The following is a 24,097-nucleotide window of genomic DNA, read 5'->3' as shown; positions in this document are numbered from 1 at the left end:
AGCTCATGCCCAAATAGTCTAAATGGATTAACAGCAACAGGGTCTTAGATCTAATTGATCAATACTTTTTTCATACATACATTTTATAAGCTAACAAATTAACCCATCAGGGAATTGTTTAAGTTACTGTTTTTATTATTTTTATTTATTGGTATTTAAATTGGAATATATCTTAGTAAATAATGAATATGTCAAATTATAAAGTGGAAATTACATGCCCATGAAGTTATTTGCAACTCTTTTTCTAAGTTGGTCGAAGCATCTGTTCAAAACAGATATGAAAAGAGAATGTCTTTGATTCCTTTGAGTCAGCAGTTTGAACAGGAACAAAAAAAACTTCTCGACACAAACGGAAAAAAAACACGTTACATCTTTCTTTCCTTTTTTCTTATTTCTTTTCTTTCTTTTACAAACGGAGATAACTGCACTTATCAGACTTCAAAGGGGACAACGTGGCCAAGTGTCCTCTCGACTAGTAGAAAAAGCTGAACAAAAGAACATTTGTCTCCAGTCCACAGCCCAACCACCTCATCTGTGTTTTTCCCCGGAAGCAAGTCCTCTCCTGGCCCTCATCACACCTTTCCCTAAATTGATTCACACCCTCGTCACTGTGTCTTTTTTTTCTCTTTCAACCACATCCTTGTCTGCGTCACAGCTCCGTATTTTTGCTCACTTATCATTTCTTTAGAATCAAGCACCACATACCTGTACTCCTGATAGTAACTCAGCTTCCCAGAATAAGTGACACACTTTACATCCTCTAGGCTTCTGGCGATGCCTGATTACTCATGCACTTAAAGTCACAACCCTGATTTGTCTGGCAGTGTCTTGGTGAGTGTTCCTGTCACCCTCACCTGTCTTCACACAGCCTCCTCAATCTGTCTCAATCACTCAGTCAGGCAGCCACCTATTCTGACACGCAGCCCTGCAGATCACTGAGCGGACTCGTTGGCAGCTGTGCAGACGTGATCGGCACTTTTCACAGTTGCGGGAGACTGCGGTACAAATCAGCAGCCTGGGCGGATCAATTAGTTAGATGAGCAGGGACCCCGTGACACACACACGGGACACAATGGATAAAAATGTGTAGGTTAGGATAAAATTAAAGGTGTATTTTCCCCATCTTCTTCATAAATGTATCACATATTTATCTTTGTTTTTGTACACAAAAAAAGTGTTTACAATCCAACCCTGCAGAGACCAAGCTCAAACCTGTCAGCAGGATTACATCTGCCGGTTTCTTTATCTCGCAGTCTATTCACACAGAGACGCAGTGTATGCAGCACACGCGCCAACGCAGAGCTTTGCCGCGTGGAAGAAATCCGCCGCAGATGCACTTATCACACAGTCGGTGATTGTGAAAGTGTCCCTGATGCAATGTACGCTATTGTTATGGAAACATTTCAAGTCACTGTATAATTTAGCTCCCTCCTGCGGAATGAGAACAAGAAAAAGAAAAAAAAAAAAAAAAAACACAAGGTGCGCAGGAGATCATCTCAAGCTGCTCATTTTATTTCAGCAAGCTTTAGGCATTCTCCATTTTTTGTTTCTCGTAATTGTCTTTGCCGCTGCTCTGTGGCTCCTCGTTTTCATTGTTATGAGATTGTCCCGTGGTGTTTTTGCAGTGGCTCTCAATTTCCAGTCCCTTGGCTTTCCTATGGACCTTAATGACGGCCGTTTCCAGGACAACGGGGGCTGCGGATACGTCCTGAAGCCAGCGGTGCTCAGGTCTGGTCAGAGGAGCTTTGATCCCACCTGCAGCCAGCATGGTCTCAGACCCACACACCTGCTGCTCAAGGTACGGCTACAGAGAGTCGAGTGCTGAGTGATCCACTGGGGAGGCTTTTATGGATTAAGGTGTAATGTTACAGGACTGTGTGTGTGTGTGTGTGTGTGTGTGTGTGTGTGCATCTACAGTAAGTGTGTCTACACCTCACAATCTCGGGATCATGTGGCATCTTGCTCTTTGCCTCCAGATAAATACTTTCCTGCCGGATGCTGGGAGCACACAATGATGTAAAAAACTCCCAGAGAATGCCTTTGTTTAATTAGATTATCTCCCTCGGAAAATAAAGGGAAGGAGAGAAAGGGGGGATGTAACGCAATTAGACTCGGGGTCCAATTAATAAATCATCCTTTTTTTCATTATTTTAAGCATCTTAGGGGACACTAGTCGCAGCACTTGTAATATTCCGTATTCACGCCACATGACGAGGAGGAAATGAAGCGGTGGAGAACAGTCACATCGAGTCACATCTCTTCAGTGTGCCATGAGGACGACACTCACACAATAACTTTTCCTAGTCCAATTAGAGAGAAGCAACAGTTTGTTACAGAACCTGATGGTGCGACTCAGAGATATACGAGACTTTGTACTGCAGAGGAAATATGTGTAACTGGCTGGGATCACATGGGACTTAGTGCAGGAGACTAAGAGGAGGGTGTGCTGGGACCAGTCTCATAAACAGCATGAATCATCATCCCTCTGAAAGCTGGTGTGTTTTAAGAGCATGTTTGTTGATTAGTTGAAATTCTCTTTACATCCCAGCGGCAATCAATAAATCAAACAGTAGATAGTCAGTAGATATGATATGTGAGTACTACTAGTAGCTATATTATGTTAGATGTTTTTCTTACATGTGAATAAAGCATTTGTTAGTTGAATAGAGCATCTTGGATAAGTGGCTCTGGAGGGAGGCCTAATGTGAGGGGACGAGACTGTCTCAGTTAGAGTCTTTCAGTGTTTAGCTTACTTTTGATGCTCTCCCCAATGTCACCGTCCGCAACTTTAAAGGATCTGTTCACCCAAATTACAATAGAGTTGTGGAATTTGCCAATCATTCACCCCACTGACATTTCATAAAACCCTGATATGAAAAGTTTCAAGCCTGGAAGGGAGGCAAACCGACCACGAGATGAAGCGCGACTATAAAATGTTTGATTTTGAAAATTGGAAAATGGAAATATACCCAGTAAACCTTTATGAATGATTCCTTTCCGGCGAACACAAGTACAAGTACATTGCCTGGCGCGTTGGACATTTTTCCTTTTGTTTAAAAAAAGAAGTGCAGGGCGTCAGAAAAGGAAATCATGGTTGGTCTGTTAGCAACCTGACCGTGGTAGCAGTTACTCGCTAGCTGACATGACTTAACACAGGTGTGGTAAATTGATTGTGGGTAGTGTAGCACTCCATGATTGTGAAAAAAACACGTTTTTTTAATAAAAAGAGGTAGATATGTGGATTTGTGGCTTCTACGAGAGCAAGTGCCATAGTTTGGTATGTCTACTTTCGGTGGTTACAAGATTACAACTAAAAATCAACATCCTTGATACCGACTATAAATGGGATTTTCACTTCTGGAGACTAATGGTTGGACTCGATAACTGAGTGAGTTCAGTTGAGAAAGATTGTCCAAAAACATAAACACAAGCTTGTGTGCATTCTGTCAAGAGTTGTAGCTGTGTCTAATTTGGGACCAGTTAAAGAATTCACATTGTGCAAGCTGTTGCTTCAAAGTCCTAAATCATACAGTAACTTCTCCTTATGCTCTTGGTTTTGCTGTTGTCTGATGGAGAGACTAAATCTTGATCAGACAAACAGAAGCACATCAGACATCGTCTTCTAATGGAATATGCACACAAACACATTGTACATCTTCCCCAGCATGCTGCATGAAATCTAAATGTGGCGTGCTCTGTGTTTGGATGCCCCCGGGGGAAAACCTCACCTTTATTTATTCACATCACCACTCTGTATTATTTGATCACTCGAGGGAAGACCCTGCAATCTTGACTCAGCTCCTAAACTCAGAGGGAATCGGGAGGCATGAGCCGCATTCAGTGTTGTAACTTAGGTAGGGTCGAGCTTTCAATCTTTAAACAGTGAATTATTCATCTGTTCAGGAAAAACAGCATTTCCCCTTGAGCTTCCTGAGTCTATTTAGCATAAAACTGTCAACTATAAGCAGCGGTCTGTCTTTTTCAATAGCAAACCTTTGTGGAATGATAACTCCGAGCTGATATCTGCACACTCACGGGAAGGGACCATTGTGACTGTGAATGAGCACGACGCAGGGTGCTTTGTAGCATGACTTCAGCAGAGGAAAAGGCACTGTAATTTCAGGCTGGACACTGTAAAGCTCCATCAGTGCCAAGCGGGGCATGTCGTGATAAGTACATGCAGGTTTGTCTTTGATCAGAGTCCGGGAAGAGAAGGCTCAGTGTGAGAGGACTGCAGATAAGCCTGCCTCTCTCCAGACTGGTATAATTACAGCCCTCTCCCCGCCGCTTCTCTTCTCTTCTCTTAGCAGCCCCCTGTTTTCTTGTTTCAGAACTTCTGTTTACCCCTGATATCTCCCCCCTGTGTGATACATCCATACTGCATCTGTTTATGTGTGCGTCTGTCTGCAGGTGATCAGCGGGTCCAACCTACCTGTCCCCAGGAGCGGCAAAGCACTGGACCCATTCGTCAGAGTGGAGCTTCAAGGGATTCCATCTGACTCGTGTCGAAAGAACACACACACGGTCAAAAACAACTGTAAGTACAGTGAGACGAACTGTACATGGCCTGTACTGACACAGTTTGGTGTGAGAGCTGCGTTGTCAGACTGAGCTCAGCGTTGTTAAGACTCAACTCAGTGCATTACGGCAGAAAGGAAGCTTGCTTACCATTGTGCAACCGTAACAGGAAGAGGGTTTCGGTCACCCCTCCCATGTAGCAGTGGAACAATTCGAATAACTTGGGAAGCTCTGCACTGCAAAAGACGGAGGCGGCAAAGAAGGTAAAGAGGGAAAGTAAAAAACAAGAGTGACCGGACAGGCAGTCACCTGATGGAGAGTGCCAGTGTCAAAGTATATTCCCGATGATGGTGTTTCCTCTTACCACCGGGACTTGATCTTGTTCAAAACCGTCATTCTTTTCAACTAGATCAGCAAGCAACAAATCCTGCCCACTTATTAATACAACTGGGTGTTTCACTCTTCCTTTTTCACAGCACTGATATCAGGGTTTCTAGGTAGAAACTGGGATCCTTGTGCTGCTTTTTTGCTTTGGCCAGTAGCCAGGCTCCTAGCGGTAGCCATGTTGCTAACGTTGTTTTAGCAACAGCGGCAACAGTAATACCAGAAGGAAATGTGAGAAGGGGGAATTTGAAAAGTTGAAAAGTCTACTTTTACTTTCTAGAAAATCAGAATGATGGAAAAGATTTATTCTTTCTGAAGTTTGCCTTTTTGACTTTGACAGATTCTTGCATTTAATATGTTCCTGCTGTAGAGTAACAACTTGAGTGAGCAATTTTCCCAGACGGAAATACATTTTTTTGGACTATTCCGACGCGCACTATTTAACAGGTGTAATGTTTACCAGGTTAACCATCTTAGTTTAGCATGTTAGGTACAAGAAGCGTGGCCATCTATCCACCCAGGACCAAAGTAGTGGGATGCCTGACAGTAACAGTGAAAATGTAAACCTTTGGGTGAAACCACCTAAACTGGATTCTGGGGAGTTTTCAATTACATCAGCCTTTCTTTTGGTTTCTGTTGGCATTTTTGTCCTTCCTTTTAAATCTATTTTTTCCAGATATCTGCTGTCGGGCTTCTGAAGATAAATGTGCTGAATAGTTCCTCTAAAATGTACAAGTGGATTTCCTTTGAAGAGAAGTCTGTCGTACACTGTCACTATGACAGGAAACACGAAGCTGAGAGTCATTACACAGAGGATGACGTGCTACAGTCTCAGCAGGAGATTCAGAAGTATCACACTACCATATCACTAATAAACATAATAACTAGCCTAGTTTATTATTACTTATGATGATACATATGAGGATGAGTCTTACATGTACTGCTTGTAACTGTCATCAGACTCTCAGGTGTTGAAGTTAATCCTTCAGCTGTCGAGGTTTCTGACAGACTACTTTCTTTTTTCGCCACGGAATAAACAGCGCGTCACATTTGATTTGGAGCTTTCGTTTTTAAAGAGCTGGCAACATGAAAATTAACTTAATACCCAAACATGATATTGATGAGAATCAACACTGTTGGTGCCGCTCAGATGAGAGAGAGGGAGAGAGAGGGAACGAGAGAGAGAGAGAGAGAGAGAGAGAAGGCTCTGTAGAGACGGCTAAGAGTCCTGGAGGGCGCAGAGCACTTATGCACGGGCATAAATCATAAAATCGTTTCACACTATGAAACAGATAAGGTCACTGGTGAATACAAATGAATCTGGATTTAGATTAAAACTGAGGAGGGGTTACAGAGGAACTTCATGTTAAATCAGAAATGGATTCAGAACTGCAGCAGAGATGACTCACTAGTTATCTTTGTGTGCTCTGCTCGTTTGTCACTGTAACGTTGCACCAAATAACACTTGTCGTGTATCGACACACTGTGGGTCTGTTAATTTTTCATTTGCTCTATAGATGGCAAAGTCAGTGTGGCCGTGAGCATTTTGTTTTATATCTGTGTGACCATATTTAGACGAGAGGGTGGAAACGAGTGGGATATCCTGATTGGATCTGATTGAGAACCCGAGGACATGCTGTGGTACTTGTTACTGACTTGTCAATCACGAGCTGCTAAGAGTCTATTTGAATCTAAAGGGGACCATAATTTACAAAATGAACATCATGCAGTATTGAAGAGGATGTGAAAATAGCAATTGAGACCAAAATCTCATGACTGTTAACTGTTTGAGTTGGTAAGTAAGATCAGAAGTTCATTTTCTCATAAGCTTACATACAATATGACTTCTTTTTGAAACTAGTGTGAGCACTGTGAATAAATACGTCCAGAAAGGCTTTCACTCCAAGGGATTCTACAGTTTTGGCTTTACAATAATGTAACTTGTGTGTAATATTCTAAATGTGCAATAAAATATTTGGCCAATTGGGGGCAGCAGAAATAAGCTGCAAAGAAACCCCTAACATAGTATCACTATATATGTAGTCTAAATTACTGGCTGTATAAAGTACAGTAAATTGCTACCTGAGACAACAACCGCCACGCTAGCAGACTACACGCTGAAACTGGCAAGGTACTCTAACTGTTCGCTAATAACACAAACAAGCTAGCAGCGGTTACCTTTTTTAGCCTTTTTTCCCCTGGATCTTATTTTGCAGGGGCACCATTGCTGCATCCTTGGCTAAACGCTGCTGAGGATGATTGTGATTGGTTTAAAGACATGCAAACAAGCCAGAGAGTCCAGTGTTTAGCAGCTAAACGCTCCACTATGTTCATTAGCCAGGTGCTTATTTATCTTTGGGGCCAAGCTGGTAGTGTAGAGTTAGTATTTAGATCTGTTTTACTGAAGAAGCTGCCCTCAGTGGCCAAAAACGACACTATGAGAGCTGTGGGTGAATCAAAACAGTAAAGTTGTAGGCTGCTTTAAGTAAACCTACTAATGCTTATTGATTCTAATGAACTGGTTCATTCTGATTACCATTACAGCTCTGAGTCCTCACTGGGATGCTGACATGAACTTCACCATCGGCGTCCCCGAGCTCTGCTTAATCCGCTTCTGTGCGCGAGACCAGACCGGCCTCCTCAGCAGTGAGTTTGTGGGCCAGTACACCCTGCCCTTCACCAGCCTGAAGAGAGGTGAGCTGCACAGGCAGAGAGAGCGAGAGGGGGTAGTGGGGGTTGGGAGTCGGATGAAGAGCTAAATTACATCAGGTGACATTGTGTGGCCATCATTGTATTTCCCTTGGTTCACAGTGTCAGCAATACTGAAGGTTGCTCTCTGGAGTTTTTATAGAAAATGCTTCCACATGCTGTATCTATGTGATGCATACATTTTCTTTTTCATGTCCCCCCTTCCTCCGCCACCTCCAGGCTACCGCTGGGTTCCTCTGCGGTCCCGAGAAGGATGCAGCCTGGATCCAGCCTCCCTCTTTGTCTTTGTTTGGTATTCCTAAAAACAGCTCTCCATATCAGACTCTCTCACACACACACACACACACACACACACACACACACACACACACACCTCGCCAACAGATAGAAAAGCGTGGCTGATGCAGCAACTACAACAACAACAAAAAAAATATATAAATAAATCAAAAGCACCATTTCCTCAGATATAAATACCAGTTTTATTGTCAGAAAATAGACGTGCCTTTCCCTTTTTCTCTGCTGCCTGCACTCTATGCTGCAGAGGAAAGAGACCAGAAGGTTCCAGCAGGGCTGCAAAGACAGAATAACTCTCTGCTGGAGGAATCCCTGGAGTGGGATATTAGATTCTTATCATAGGATTAATATTTGATGCAAGTGCAATTATTGTGGTAGAGCCGAGCACACATTAGAAGATCTCACCCGACCATGAGACACAGTGTTGTTTTTGGATTAATCATCTACTCCAAAACAATAGATGCAACCCCCCCCCATTAGGTCTGAAACTGGTGAGTGATGCCAGGATATATTAATACTCCATGCATACTACTATGAAAGAGTAGCAGACAGCATTTTATTCCAGGCCTACATCACTGTGATACCAGCAGGGAATAATATAAATAGCATTCACAGAGGTATACATTATTGAACCAAATCCAGTGTGGCAAGGTCTATTTCTATCCTCCTTCATCACTAAATCCTGTGAATGAGGCAGAGGAGAGTGCAGGTCAGCAGGCCTGTCAGGAGGAGGATGGCATTAAGATAACGTGAAGACCTGCCTTGGCCTAGAAAGTGTGTGTGTGTGTGGTGGGTGTGTGCGTGTGTGTGTGTGTGTGAGCGTGCATGAGTGAGGAGGTGGTTTTTCAGGGGTATTTGTGTGGGCATGTGAGCGTCCTGCCATTGCGTGTTTGTGCCTGCATGTGCATAACTGTGTTTGAATGCCACTGATGGATGAGACAAAGGATGGAGCGAGGGGGAGGGTTTTAACTCTGGGCCCCCCTCAGGCCAGAGAGGCTTGAGAGAGAGACAGTTGTCATCCTGCTTACACACTTGCCTCACGCCTCACCCCCCCGCCTCCCGCCTCCAATACCACTGGTCAAGGACATCCAGTTGACACAGCCCAGAGGGTATAAACACACTCAATCCGGGCAGGTATCAACAGCGCCGAATCACCTGCTCTTCAGTCTGTCACATCGACGCTCACGACCACACACATTCACAAGGACAGCTCTGACTCATGGAGAGGTAAAAGTGGAAGTATAAACAAAAGTGCAAGTCTGATGGTAAAAGTTATCGTTTCTTCCCGTCAGCCATCGTCAAGGCCACATCCAGAAAATCTAAATAATTAACAAATATCCTTCATTTGATCAGCATTTAAAAAATAAACACGCTAGGTAGGGGAAGTGTTCACACAGTAAACAGTCTTCTTGTCTGAGTTTTACTCAGCCTTGTAACTTCCTCCACGTACACCCTCCACTGCCGGCAAAATTCAGCTCTGGAGTGATGAGACAACCGATTAAATAGGTATAAATGAGAGTGCACACTTCCTTTGCTCAGGTGCATTTGTCTCACTCATGCAGTCGGAAATCTTTGGATGGATTCTTTCCCTCGGCGTGGCTGCACCCCCTGCTGGCAGCAGGCCCACAGCGCAGCTCTCTCTCAGGTTAGACTGCACAGTTACCGAGAGGAAACCACGTCTCCTTGTCAAGCAGCTCCTTCTCAAGTTTAATGTTGGTCGCAGCCACAAACGTCTTCTTGCTCTTCACTGTCACTTCCAGCACCATCCCATAGAACAGTACATTATTGTACTCCAGCTGTGAATAAGGGGGCAGATGTTTTAGTTATCAAACAGCTCTTCATTCTGGACATGCAGTAATTTGGGAGAAGGCTTTTATACAGTTTGGCTTTTATTGGAAATTTCTGTCAGAGGTGCAAGAACAGGGGCTTTATTCTTTTATTTCCTTCCATGCGGCTTTGTCAAAGCGTAACGTTCGCACCATAAAAAGGTGGTAAGAGGCTGTTAAGTGTGTGGGAAGCTGCTGGTCAGAGTCTGCAGGGTTCAACAATCAAAGATCACATCAGACTCACAGCGGAGAGAGCGGCACCGCAGGCAGAGCATACATCACAAGGTAATATTAAACACAGTTAGATAAATGTTTAAAGCTCAGAGAGACAGCAATCAATCTCAAGAGGGACTGGATGTACAAATTGGAAAAAAAAAAGAAAAAAAAAAAAAAAACTTTCTTGGATTATTATAAAACAATTCTGAGTATGATCAGTGTTTAAATGATGTCAGACACTGTGAAACTGAAAAGCGTTATCTGTACACAACATACTATACATACCTACTGCATGACTGCCTGTCCCCTCTCCTCTTTCAAATCAAGAGTCTAAGAGTAGAGGGTGTCATATACTGTATAGTTTATAAATCCTTTGAGGCAAATTTGTGATAATGTGCAATGTAAATACAACTGACCTGACGTGATCAGTACAAAGACTGTCCTATATGCAAATCAAGGAATCTGCACTAGATTACAGGGTTCAACGTTACGTTTTTTTTTTTCCTCTTTCTCGACCAGGGAAATGAAACATTTTTACTTGCTCCTTTTAATAATTGCTTTTTTTTAAGAGTGATTATCAAATAACAGCAGAGACTAAAGTTAATTGTCATTTTTAATATTTAAGTCTGTTGATCAGAACACAGACAAATTGAGTCATAGATACATACGTCCCGTTTCCAGGGTAATGGAAATGTTTGCTCGTGCTTTAGCTTATGAATGTCTTTACATGAGAAGGAAACGAAGTGGCTCATTGTTCAATCATCAGCTGCTTAAAAAATGATTTTCTCGCACGTGAGCTGCTGGATTGGAGAGCTGGACTTGGTATGTTATCCGCCTCAGACAATCCCCATTGTTGAGCCCCGATTACTTCACCCCGCTTATTTCTCTACAGCATCCAACGCTCCTCATTAAATTGACTAAATGCTTCAGTTTGGAACTCACTGTTTGTGCTCAACAGCTTTTATGGAAGGTACATGGATTTACAGTATTAAGCACCGGCCCTTCATCGAAGGATTAACGCATTACTTGCATTAAACCTGCCCAGTAATCTCGTGAAAAAACCAAAGGATGCTGAGACTGTGCTAATTCATTAATAAAAAAAAGATGGGTAGGATGAAAGTCGTACCAGTTCGTTGAAGAAGGGGTTGTCATTATTGCGGACCACCTTTGTCTTCTTCTTTGAGCGCTGCTGAGGGTCCGGCCTGAGGCGCGTGACCACATAGGCGTCAGGGTTAGAGCCGTTTGCCTGCTTCTGTTGAGAAGAGAGTATACAGCTCACCACAAAGTCTTTTTAAATGCTACAAACAATGCAACAAGAATGATGGAAACTTACAATGTTCTTCAGGTGTTTTACCAAGACTGAGAGCTTAGAGTCAGAGTAAGAAATGCAGAGCTGGATCTGTGGTTTGGATCCTGCAACAGATCAACACATCAGTGCCAGTAAATCACAGCAAAATCACCTCCTATACTGTGTACGGCCTATCAACTGAATTTCCCCGAGAAAGAATTAGTCCTAACATTCTAAATATTATCCGTTTTTTCCTTTAACATTTTTTAAAACTCACCGGTCACACTTTCTCTGGCTTTGTCGGGGCCATCCAGGAACAAGCTGCACACAAATTCATTCTGCAGAGCGAGCCAGGTTACAAGTTAGAGAACAGGAAGACAACAAGGGGACACTGAGAGAAACCAACCAGGGGACAAGAGGAACTCACTCCCTTGCATGGTCCCTCAAAAAGCTGTTGCAGGTACTTGTTCAGCAGAGACATTCTCTTGCTCGGGCTGAATGACAGCTTATACCAGCTAGGAAACCTTTAAGAGAGAAGGAGCAAAGAGTTCAGATCAAATTATGTCTTTTTACTGTGAAAAGAAAAAGCTTCTTTTTTTTTCTTTTTTTTTGTTCGCTCACTGAGGCAGCGTCGACTCAATGAAGTGTTTCTGCAGCTGTTTGTGGATCTGCTCAAACTGCCCGTACGTCTTCTCACTGTTCAGAAAACCGTCATCAATGGCTACTCTCAGGTCATAGATCTGCAATTCAGACAAAATACATATTTTTCCCATTAGGCTGCAAGGTGAGAAGATGAGGAGAGACTGTAGAAAAGTCAAGAGTCGTGTTGATGCAGGTGTTGAATATCGTTAACATTCTTAAACAGCCGATTCCCAAGCTGGCCCGCACTCAGCTCACCCAGTGTTAGCCCTCAAGGATCTCTATGGCCGTCACACCTAAACTACACCTGTATCTGAAAGTAGTTCCTTGAGGATGATGAATGGTCCAAACTACTGTAGTGGATAAAACCATACTGGAAAGGTGGATTTGTGAGAAATCTAAATCCATCTTCAATGTAAGCGCTAACCCAGGAATATAACAGTTTTGGATGCCTGTAAACTATTGTGAGTTTTGAAAACCAACCTCAGTTCTCAAGGAGTTTTTTTGTCTTGAGCATGAGCTATTTAAAACAGAATATTATAATAGAAATCAATCATAACTAAATAACTTCTTTAACAAAGTTTCACGGTTAAATATTTCTTCTGTTTTATGTTTGCCTTCTAAAAAGTGTCCAAGTAGTGAAATAGTGAAAACAAACACTTTAAGCGATTAGAAGCAGTAGAAATGAAGAGCTTATATTAAACATTTACCGAATGAACGATCCTTGTCCTCGCCACTGATTGCGCTACAGGCTAAATCTGTTCAAATCTCTGCGCCTTTTTCATCTGACACGGCGCTCCACCTCTAACCTCAAACTGTTTGACCTGACATCAGGAAGCCTATTCTGATCAAAGAGCAGTGGAATGCCAACCACAGCAGTAACTCCACGCTGGAAAGTGAGTGAAAGAGCCTGTCTAAATGAAGTGTTGCTGCCTCGGAGGCCATATGTGACAGCAGACCCAACGCAGACAGAGCCAGGGGTTAATCCTCCGAGAACGTATGTGTGAACCTGCAAGAGGCCAAGCAGTGCTGGGTTTTTAAGGGCCGGTGCCAATAGCGATGAGACGACAATGTACTTAAACCGCAAACTTCACAGGGAATTTAATAAATGTAATCTACCCCAAGGCCAACATCAGTCGATATGTATTGGGCTCTAGAACCTGCTGTCAGTTCCAGATGTGTCATCAGCTCCGGGCTATAAGGATTTAACAACACAAATCTCTGTGACGCATCAGGCAGACTTTCGCAGCGACTGCATAACCACAGCATAAAAGATGCAACATGCAGCCTCACCACGTCTTTGGACCTGATGGTGTATCCCTGGATGACAGCTTCTTGGATGTTGTTGCTGGGAGCCGGGACGCCGTTCCGGGTTTGTGAGTCCTGTTTCTTCACTTGAGCCAAGCTGTGCGTCAGGAAGTTAAACTTGACTGCAAAACAGCCCATGCTTTCCTTGATCTTCCTACATCAGGAGGGATGCACACTGTCACACTCAGAAACAGATTTATACATGAATAAAATATGGGTTACTTTAAAAGACTGCGTGTGTTCATGTGTTGTAGATTAAATTACTTTGTGAAGTAGGATGTGGCCTCCAGGTCTGTGTCGTGAGGTCTGAGGTTGTTCTGGACGTACTGCAGGTCATTAGTGTCCTTCAGTTCAGGCATTCCTGCATGTAGCATCTAAAAACCACACGCACATCCCCAAATGAAACTGTGTTTTGTGTAATATTAGTCATTCTCAGATATCGCCATTAAAGATCTTACCAGCTCCAACAGGCTGAGTATCAGTGCAGAGCGCTGTCTGATTATGTTGTAAGCTTCACAGCACAGCTCCACAAAGCGATGCAAGCGCTGAGGCTTCAGCCCCCCGCCTGTGATGAAGTGATGCATCTCAGATGAAAAGATGAATGGTGATCGGTCCCTGTCGTGACAAAAAAAGAGTGGGAGGGGGGATTTAAGTGAATTCACATCGTTCTTTTTGACTTTATCCTTTTCTGCGTTTTTTGCTGTTTAAACAAAAACACCACTCTTTCTTCACTCCCAAACTGCCGCTCGTGTTTTCGTCGACTTGCCTTTTAAAGGATCCAAACTTCTGTGCATTGCCCATAATTTCGCCAAAGTCGATGTGAAACATGTGTCCGCTGTGTTTCAACATGATGTTGTCGTTGTGGCGGTCACAGATCCCCAGGATGAAGGTGGCCACGCACCACCCTGCACACGAGTGGATGAAGTTCATCACAGCCTGCACGCACATACATACGCATCAGGAGCAAAAGTGAACATTCAGGTTTCAGAATCAGGCGTAATGGTAAAGTTATCACAGACGTTGTGTTGGTCTTCACCTTCTCATAGTCCTCCTTGGTTTTGTTCCAGTTGTGGAACCATTTCTCGAGTGTGTCTTCTCGCAGGGTGCCACCCAAGCCCCACTCCTGGTGAATCTTCCCCAGGGTCACCGCCTCTGGAACCACTTCCACCAGGCCTGACAGCCACAGAGAATACAGGTAGAAAAACGTGACTTCACAACCACAGAGAACGAGAAAAATGAATGTGTGTTCAAAAACAGAAACCGACCCTGAGCTCTGCCAGTAGAAAGACATCTGAAGGTGATCATTCGCATGTCAAGTCCCTCCTCAAGCCAAACCCTGTCCATCACACGGACTATCTGAAGTACCAGCATGTCTTGACGCAGGTTATCTCCTGTCTGAAAAGAAAGATTTAACCGAGTTTTGACAGCATTTGATATAAAGGTTGACTCGACAGGTGCCATTTCACAGGTATTCTCTTTGTGTTGAAATGAGCAGACTATGAGCTTTAATTTCCCTTTTGAAGGAGACAAGAATAAAAGGCAGTGGACCGATATTGAAAATTTTTACCAGGCCCAGAGCAGATAAAAAAATAAATAACATTACCAACCTTGCAGATGACACTGATCTTCTTAGCGAGAGGGTCGGAGCAGATGAATGAGATCCCCAGGGGAGCAGCGTTGGAGTTGTAGAACTTACAGGCCTGTAGGCAACATATGGACGGAAACAAGTAAACACTCCTGCTGTGGAGCTGTGTGAGACTTAAGTATGGTTATATAAATGGTGTAATGTGCTGTGTGACATTCCTTTCCTTTTAGAAATGTATGTAATGCAGGCAGAATTAACAAATACATGAATATACTGTATGATGACACAACACGTAAAGCCTCACAAAAGGACAGCTGGACACGAAAGTAAAAAATAATACAATTTTAGTTTTCAGTATGTCATAAAATGAAAAAGGAGAAATCTGCTTGACAGCTGAAGAGCATATTTATTTTTATATGCTCCTACTCTCTTTCCTAGAGCCCTTTTCTATCTTGTTGTGTTACTTTGTAAAGATTTGTTTGTAATTATGTAAATTATGTTTTCCAAAAGAAGCTGGACTTGCAATGGATTTTAAAAAACAAAAAATAACATTGAAATTGGTTCTGGATCTTGCTTTCAATACAAATAATGTGCCAGACGGAATAATTGTAAGGTGATATCTGGAGAAGGCCTCTGCTGTGTAAAATGAAATTAGAAATTGTTTGATGTGTCTTTTCTGGTAGCCATGTGACGCTCTTACTTCAACATCCAACGCTTTTACACGAACAGCCGGATCCAGCGCCAGACAACAGCTGATCCCACCTTTGAAGAACTCGGTGATCTTCGCTTTCTCTTTCTTCAAAACATTCTGCGGAGAAATGCACACAAATCAAACAACTAAGTTAGTTAGTCGTAGTGACTGAGTAAATGAATAAATGAGAAGATGAGCTGAGCCTGGTACCTTACGGCGAGCCTTGTCAGCAGCTCGGACCTTCTCCGCCACCTGCACGAGCACGGACACGAGGCGGCTTTCAAGCTCCAGCTCCTCCCTCAGCGCCCGGCCACAGCAGTGCCGCAGGGCAGCCTGAACCTTACTGAACCAGCTCTGGTAGTAGGGTTCACTCTGGGCATCCTCCAGCAGCCTGCCAGCATGTAAAACTTTAATACAACTTTTGTGCCGCGGAGAAAATTGTTGAGCCTCAAAAGACTCAAAACACATTCTTCCTAGAGCAGTTTTAACTTTAATTCTTTCCTTTTGTAACATTGCTAATCCAAATTTACATTCCCTCAGTCTGATGTCTGAATCTTTGGCTCACCAGTAGAGCTGCTGGGCAATCTGCATGCTCTTCAGTGATCTCTCCAGCAGCAGCATCACCAGAGGTCCATCCAACTCCCACTCGCTCTTCAGAGCCTGTAGGAGAGGATGACTGATGAAACCAACATCAGACCAATGAGGAAAATACAGAGTGTACAGTCACCTTATTTCATAGGTGTGTTTAACACTTGAGTGTGCTTACCTGGACCAACTGTGGCAGAAACAACTCCAGCTCTCCATCTGGTATCTGCTCAAAGTAGTGAACCGCAGCCCTTCGCACGGTCTGATCATGGAAACTGAAAAAATATGTTCAATGTCACCAAACAGACTACTGTAAACCTGAATCATGGTTGTGATCACAGATTTTGGGGTACCAGTCTGCTCGCCTACAAAACTACATTCATCACAAGCATGGCCCTTTATCGGATCAGACGGTCATTTTTCAGCATAAGTATATTTTCATTCAAAGACTTATCTACATAAATCATATTTTAAATGCAGGACTTTTATCTTAATCGAGCATTTTTTTTACGCCGACATATTACTCCTTTTCAAAAACAGGACATAGGAACTAGGAACCAAAACACTTTTCCAAACAAGCAACACATGTTACCCACTTGGGACTGAGCAGGAAGAGCGCCTCCTCGGGTAGATGAATCAGCCAGTTCTCCACAACAGTATAGATTTCTGTCAGGTCTTCAGGCTGCCACCGGGGGGCTCCACCCAGCAGCAGGTGGAGGAAAGTGCTTCCTTTGTCACTACAGTAACGTTTACTCCAGAGGAAGGCTTTCTCATTTTCTGTCAGACTGAGGGGGGGGGGGGGGGGGTAGAGCTCATTTCAAGGGTGTGTTAAGGGACAGGGAGGGATTACAGATCTCTATAATGTGTGTCGTTTTCTTCTACTCACAAGCAGAGGCAGTGCTTCTTAGAGGCGCTCAACATTTTCTTTTGCAGTGCCTCACAAGGCTGAGTAAACAACGCTGAACCAGGGAGGGCGATAGGCCTCTGATACTTCCACACAAACTGATCTTGAAACTCGAGCTGGAGGATTATGGGAAGATGAATCTTTGAGCAGGCGATGTGGTGTAGTTTGTGTTTAGGTCAACAGGGGGCAGAGCTGCCCAGTGATACTGACCTGCAGTATGACGCCAACGGCTTGTCTGTGGCTGTCAAACAGGGCGGGAGAGGGAGGAGCTGGGGGCTCAGCCAGCGTGGACATACTGAGCAGAACGGTCTCCATCACCAGAGTTCTGGACACACACAGAGTACAAAACACATTCACTGTCAGACTACGCGCTGGCAGCAGTTTGAAGGTGCAGTATGTATGAATTTTAGTTTAATCTTTAAAAATTAACTAACATTATTAACACAATGTGATTAAATATTTGACTATTATATCAGAAAATCTCTATGTGTTGTGTTGCACTGATATCTTTTGGGAATTGGAATGCTAACTGCTAGCTCCCAGCCACTTTGTCCAGGCAGAGTCGGCTAATACAGTCGCTAGCTGAACTGAGCTTCCTCTCTAACGGCAGCTACAGTTAGTCGTTACTATGATGAGTTGATATGTCACCACCTATTTGTTTGGAGTTGGCCTATAAATTCAACAGGTGGACGATTCTTACGTATTGCACCTTTAAAGATTTGTTGATTTGATAGTACAGCTGAAAGAAGATAGATAGTAGAAGTGCATTATAAGGGATTTATTAAACCCCAAAATACTAACTTTAGACAGCAGTCAGAAATAATTATAATGTCTTTAAGAGTGTTAAAGATGAAAGTTACTAAAATAAACTCTCTAAAATTAAACATTTCTTAAAGAGGCATTACACTGATTTTACAAACTGATCTGCGCAGTAGTTTCGACAGGCACATGAGTCATTTGATTTTCATGTGTTTGTTTCATACAACCCTCAAATCATTTATGTCGACGACCTTTCTCTCAAAACAAATAGTCCATAAAAACCTTTGCTGCTCGTTAAACCACGAGCTCGCGTTAACTCCCTCCACCTTCCCAGCCTCCCCCCTGTGTTAGCATTCAAGTCAGAATCTTTATGAGATAGTGTGGACGTTGTGTAAACACCTACCTGTCGCTGTAAAGAGGTAGTACAGCCAAGCCTAAGAGCTCGGGGTTCTTGCCCCGCTTGGCGCCCTTGAGGTGGAATGTCAACATGCACTCGTACGGCAGCTGGTTGACTGGAACAGGGAATACCATCCTAAAACCAAACAACATGCACATGCAGTCAAAAAAAACACTTTTATTTCTTCTCCATCTATTTATTCTATCTCATAAATATTTTCTAAACTAGAATTTAGTCAACGTATAGATCAGCTATAGATCATTTCTCTTATGAACTCTTAAGGATCTGTAATATGCACTTTCACTTTCTCGTCAGTGACAAAGGAATTCCTGTGAGAATAAGGAAAGAGGAAGTGGAGTATGGTCAAGCGTACTCTGAGAGGCTCTTACATGCGGTTACACTGGATCTTGTTTCCGTATGACAAGGCGGCGCTGATGTTTTCAGAAACGCCTGTGTCACAGATCTTCGTTGCTCCGTACGTCAAATCACAGGAAACAGAGAAGCACTCGTAGCTAAAAAAACAAAAACAAAAGGGAGGAAATAGAAAGCAAAACAAACCCTGGTCAGGAAGCGGTTAATTCGTACAGTATGCAGTTTGCTTGTATTTCTGCATGCGCATCAGAATGTGTGCATGTCTGTGCGTGACTATAAATGCACACATTACTTTATAATCCAGGCAGGTTGCAGTTTGTAGAGAGCAGCGATGTTGAATTGTAAGATTTCAGAGTTGTTCTCCACGTCAAGTATTTGCAGTTTGCTGGTGAACTTCTGACTTCGGAAGTCTGAATGGAAGTTGTCAAAAAAGACCTGCAGCTCTTTCTGCAGCTCCTTGTGAAGCAGGATCATGGCTGGAACATGGAGACGAAACAATTGTTTTGGCAGGAAACACTTAAGCCCCCCTATTCTGTATCTATAAACAGCATGAAAACAATTGATACCTTGTTTGTGAAACACTACAATGTAGTAAACCTCTCTTCATGCACTGCTGTCTCTACGACAGACATTAAATTGGACTTAATTAAGATTTTTGACAATTTTACATTTCAAGACGATAGACAGATATAATAGAATGGTCTTTTAGCACTTTCAGGCCTGCTGTTTTTTTTGGCAGAACTGCAAATATTTCGACACAGTCAAAACAGTGTAACATAAGTAAAAGGAAGTTAATATGGTGATATGGTGATCTGGGGTTTCCTTGTTAAGAATCTGACCATTTAACCTTAATGTGCCCGGTTTGGTTATCAAATGGCAAGAGTGCCAAACAGATAGAAGAAACACACACCCACGCACACAACAATGGCGTTACTGTTAAGTAACAGATACTCACCTGTTTCACACTCAGACATCTCCTCATGACTCTAAAAAAGAAAGAGAAAAAAAAGAAGAAAATAACAAACAAAGCTTTGTATTGTCAATTGGAGGAATGAGGAGGTCTTTCACATTTCTTTGGGGCACTGCAGTGTCACAATACTTTGGCATATATGTAAAGTGATGGGATTACACTGCTTGAATGAGGAGGAGATTTCACCATGGGGAAAGATTCACAACTGACGCAGTGATATCATACCAGGGGTATGGGGTTGATTCGGTTGAGCCTGCCTATAGTGTCCTCCAGCTCCGGACAGGAGAGCCCACACAGAAGGTTGCTGATGGTGCGAACGCAGTCCACGATCACATTGACGTTCATCCCAGACTGCAACAAAAGGAAGTCAGCTTATCATGCGTCACTCCCACAGGCGTATCTGAATTACCCTTAGATGAAAGAGAGGGCTTCAAAAACTGTGTGAGATGAATAAATACTGACCTTAAATCTCATCAGCTGTGTCACCTCCCTGTTGTAGCTATTGAGCACATCCTGCAGACTCAACCTGACAGACAGGTAAAAGGGTAAACACACACACATACACACACACACACACACACAAACACACACACACACAGGTGTCACAGTGGTAGGAAACCACAATGCCAATGTTTTTCTACAAACAGACGCTGGTTGACACATGACCCACTGAACACCTGTCACTGTTAGTGAAACCACTTCATAAAGAACGGATTAGGAATGCAGGACTGCCCGCAATCTTACTTGCAGGCGTTGAAGACAGAAATGGGACGCAGAACCTCGTAGAGCTGGAATGAGCTCAGGTCGTCCTCAACCTCAGAGGAGAAACACAGGTTAACATCCATCTATACACAGAATTTAAATCAAGTGTTTGGGATCATTACACGGTATCAATTGGCTTTTTGTGACTCCACATTAGCTTCACCTTTATTCCTGTGCCACCCGCTGTGACGTGATGTGTAAACAGAACAAAGTCAAGAAGTCAGGGTGGAGGATTTTACAGCCCTGATGATAACATGTTGGCTCGTAGCCAGACACAAACAGCATTTCAAGACTGAAGACTGGCTGCTCTTTCTTAGTAAATGATCTACACTGCGGGTGGGAACACCGAAGGAGTTTGAACCGACTTACATCTCTGGTCAGACGGTGTTTGAGGCTATTGGTGTTGAGCAGACGGACGGGCACTTCCTGTTCAATCTTGTAGTAAATCTGAATAGTCTCGTGCAGTCCCAGCAGCTCTTCACTTAGGGAGAGGTATGGGGGAAAAAAATGGTGTTTGGTGCATGAAATTAAACACACCATGTTTGAACAGAACATCTTAGACTCAGTAGTTAAACGTTCCTGGATTGGTGGCTTACTTTCGGAGGTACTCGTCAGAGTTGCACAGCTTTAAGACATAATGCCCATCTGTGCTGCGAGGGAGGTCCAGCAGCTGGAAGATTTCATCAATCAGACTCTTCACTGTCCTGTTCACTGGACAAAAAGATCAAAGTTCAGAGTCCACACACCTCTGCCAACACCTGCAGAAGTGACTGGAGGATGAGCTGAAGAGTCCTCAGATAATGGAGCGCTTTACATCCATGCAGTGGTGGAGTAAAACTAAGTTAATACCTTTCTATTTATAATATTTCAGGTTTTTTTAACATGCTGCCACTGAAGTACAGCTCTACTTTATACAGTACTTCTACTTCATCACATCACAGAGGAAAATATTGTGCTTTCAACTCCACTTCATTTATCTAACAGTTGCAATTGTGGTTATCACAGAATGAAGTCCCTACACACCCATGCAGGCACAACACTTACTGTCTGTGCTCAGGTTGGATTTTTGCCAAGCTTTAATGGGATTTATGTGAAGTCATCATGTACAAATAAAATTCACCCACACATTTTCCAGAGTAGTTCCTCAAGTCCTGCAAAAATTATATGTTTTCATGTGTGCACAATCTGTTTCTTCATCTTTGTGCACACAAGATTAAGAAAAACCTTGGGAACCATTTGTTCCAGTAAGAACTTGTACAGTACATTGTGCTCATAACACTCAAGCAGAATTTTAGATGCAAGATCTTTTAAGTTAGTTAAAGTATTTTACGAGTAGTTTGATATTGTGGTATTGCTAAATGTACTTAAATGCATAGTATTTCATTTCTGCCACTAGGGGTATCTCAATCAAATCAAAACAAAAAACATAAGCAGTGTGGCCTTATGGGAGTTGTTGTCTTTATTGTTAAACAAGCCACCATTTCTGATGAAAATCTATCTTCCCTGAGTGAGTGACTGTGGTTCTGTGCTGGTTGATCTTACCTGTGGTGGGGAGGGGGACCTGGTATTCATCCCACTCAGTGGCCACGCTGACAGTCACCTCCACCTGCTGCAGCAGGGCAGGGTGGATGTGTAGCATTCGACCCCACACCACACCTGAGTTATGAATGCTGTCTGTGTGCTTGTAGTGTGACATTAGCCTGCCAGAGATGGAGAAGAGAAAAACAGGTTGCCAGTCTGAAATTGAAAGAATGATGGCAAACATGTTCCACGCTTCAACGCTTCATAGCATGATTGAGCAGCATGATTCATATCGGCTCCCTAAAGGTTCAAAACAAGGCTGAGCTGACAGACCAAAAAGTGGATATAGAGAATCTGTCCAAAATTAAAGTTTTCCATTTGTTTATCTCAACAAAGTGCTTCAAATGTATTATTTACAGTACAATGCATTTATCTAATTCACATTACAAAATAGATTATGTTGAAAAATTGACTTTGGATTCTCTCTCTTACTTTGAAGTTGCAGCACAGAAAGAAGCCAGACTCTTGGTGCTGCCCTGTGGAGTGTCTATCAGATTGATGGTGAACGGGTCCTGATGTGCAAGGGGGGAAAAAAGCATTAATTCGGGCTGTTGCATAAAAAGAGCTCTTTGTCTCTGCTGAGGGAGAAACTACAAGAGATACTCACATGATTGTCTATTTCTGTCCTGGAACGGTTCAATTTCTGAGCGGGCTCGGTGAGGTCACAGGAAAACTGCTTCATGCTCATGCTGAGGGGGACTCGCCTCCTGGGGGGAACGGGCGGGGGTGCGTTGCCTGGTCTTTCTGGCAAACATGCACTGGGAAGTCTGGTTCTGGGTGGGGGGCGAGGGGGGCGAACAGGCAAAGGCCTATCCATGCTTTCTGTATTCCCTGGAGGTTGGGGTTGGGGTTCAGTTGGGGTAATGAGCCCAGACAAGGTGGCCTCATATATGTGTGCATCATTATCTTCAGGAAAGTTTCCAAGTGACTCATAAAGGTGAGCTCCATATTGATGCTCAGTTAGGGGCATGGGGAGGTCAGAGTCGCTTGCATCTTGTCTCCGGATTGATCCATTTTGCCTTTGAAGAGGATCCATCACATGTTAGGATGATGTACAAGCACTCCTGGGTAATGCTTTATCTCAGCACGTCCTCACTTCATTTCATGGCAGAATGCAGAACTATGCGGGGAAGGAAAGAAAAATAAATCACAAAAAACAGAATTAGGCATTAATGACAATAGAGACTAGGGCAGTTTATGATTAACCTTCAATTGAAAAAAAATATATATTAACAGCCAATCAGATTGGCACAAACCCATCCAAAAATATATATTTACTTGTCAAGTATTTCAAAATAAAAGACAAAAAGACATTCTATCCAAACTGACATTACTAGCCTACATTTATCCATTTAATAGCCTCAATATGGGATGGATTTTGTAAGGCTAGTTCATCATTTTGTTTAGTTTATCATTCAAGTAACTTGTCATTTACTTTACTTGTTCTTTTAACTTCAAATGCAGCCTACTCCAAACACAGATCATGTCAGTGGTTAAAACTGTTTTCAAATGACGAAAAAAGTCCAAATCATTCCATATATTATTAATGATTAACAGGTTATTAAAAGGCAGCCATTAAAGGAATTGCTTAGAATTTCTAATCCCTTGTGCGGACTTACTGGCAGGTCAGGAAAGCAGTTTTATGGCTCGAGTTCTAGCTCAACCTGAAGATAAACGTTGGTCTAATCATTAACAAGCTTTCAGATCTTACCAGGAAATCCACCGGTGCTCGCCTCTCTTCATCTAAAGGAACACTTGTGTAAAGTGAAACCAAATCTTCACCACTACTATGATTACTTTATACACTGAACCTTTCATTTCACATGCTGAACCTGAGTTAACTGACATGACAGATTCAGTCAAAACTGTAGTCCATACAAACAGACTGATGTGTTTCAGTTAAAGTAACATCATCACAGTTAGATAAGCTTCAGAGACAGTACCTAACTTTAACCTCAATGCAAGTATTCTGAATATGTATTTTGTCTGTGACTTACCCTCAAAGCTCTCTCACCCTGTCTCCAGCAGACGAATGCTTGACTTGAAGCCATGCTCTGCGAGTTAGACCTGTAAGAAAGGTTCAGGGACCTTCCCATCTGTGTTTCCTCAGCCCTGTCGGCTGCCTCTGTCCCTCCCCTCCCCTCCCTCAGACCCACAACAGCTCTCCCTCTGCTGGAGGAAAGAGAACATTTCAGATGTGTAATATATAATAACTCTGTTTAAATAGCGCCTTTACAAAACAGATATTATGAAGTGGTTTGAGGGACAACGCAGAGGGACAGTGTCACAGCAGACAGCCAAACAGTAAG

The 24,097-nt window shown here is 43.0% G+C and overlaps 2 protein-coding genes across 3 annotated transcripts in view; one reads left to right on the top strand and one right to left on the bottom strand.

Moving 5' to 3' along the window:
• LOC115586176 (1-phosphatidylinositol 4,5-bisphosphate phosphodiesterase zeta-1) overlaps nt 1-9,176 on the top strand; it is a 25,084-nt gene extending 15,908 nt beyond the window's left edge. Inside the window, exons 9-12 of the mRNA XM_030424984.1 lie at nt 1,626-1,798; nt 4,411-4,537; nt 7,447-7,596; nt 7,831-9,176. Of these exons, the coding sequence (XP_030280844.1) occupies nt 1,626-1,798; nt 4,411-4,537; nt 7,447-7,596; nt 7,831-7,913 (533 nt within the window). The 3' untranslated portion in view covers nt 7,914-9,176. The remainder of the gene's footprint in view (nt 1-1,625; nt 1,799-4,410; nt 4,538-7,446; nt 7,597-7,830) is intronic.
• On the bottom strand, nt 8,072-23,900 carry pik3c2g (phosphatidylinositol-4-phosphate 3-kinase catalytic subunit type 2 gamma). 2 transcript variants are annotated; one of them, XM_030424980.1, is made up of 33 exons: nt 23,786-23,900; nt 22,396-22,908; nt 22,221-22,300; nt 21,750-21,907; nt 20,804-20,918; nt 20,577-20,688; nt 20,190-20,260; nt 19,908-19,971; nt 19,671-19,796; nt 19,431-19,461; nt 18,768-18,951; nt 18,493-18,615; nt 18,110-18,238; nt 17,158-17,272; nt 16,930-17,063; nt 16,640-16,828; nt 16,225-16,318; nt 16,024-16,118; nt 15,669-15,849; nt 15,468-15,575; nt 14,790-14,882; nt 14,448-14,577; nt 14,219-14,355; nt 13,949-14,118; nt 13,641-13,797; nt 13,447-13,556; nt 13,168-13,336; nt 11,857-11,975; nt 11,663-11,759; nt 11,513-11,573; nt 11,281-11,360; nt 11,074-11,199; nt 8,072-9,701 (listed from the first exon to the last, which is right to left on the bottom strand). In XM_030424980.1, exons 2-33 carry the CDS (start codon nt 22,822-22,824, stop codon nt 9,552-9,554), a joined length of 4,137 nt encoding a protein of 1,378 aa, XP_030280840.1. In that variant the 5' UTR covers nt 22,825-22,908; nt 23,786-23,900; the 3' UTR covers nt 8,072-9,551. The 2 variants fall into 2 exon arrangements, with proteins under 2 accessions (XP_030280840.1, XP_030280841.1); XM_030424981.1 differs by lacking the exon at nt 23,786-23,900 and adding an exon at nt 23,500-23,597.
• Between the last annotated feature and the right edge of the window lie 197 nt (nt 23,901-24,097).

This window comes from Sparus aurata, chromosome 8, assembly GCF_900880675.1.
Source record: "Sparus aurata chromosome 8, fSpaAur1.1, whole genome shotgun sequence".
Classification (NCBI taxonomy): domain Eukaryota; kingdom Metazoa; phylum Chordata; class Actinopteri; order Spariformes; family Sparidae; genus Sparus; species Sparus aurata.
This window is presented reverse-complemented; position numbering and strand designations above follow the sequence as displayed.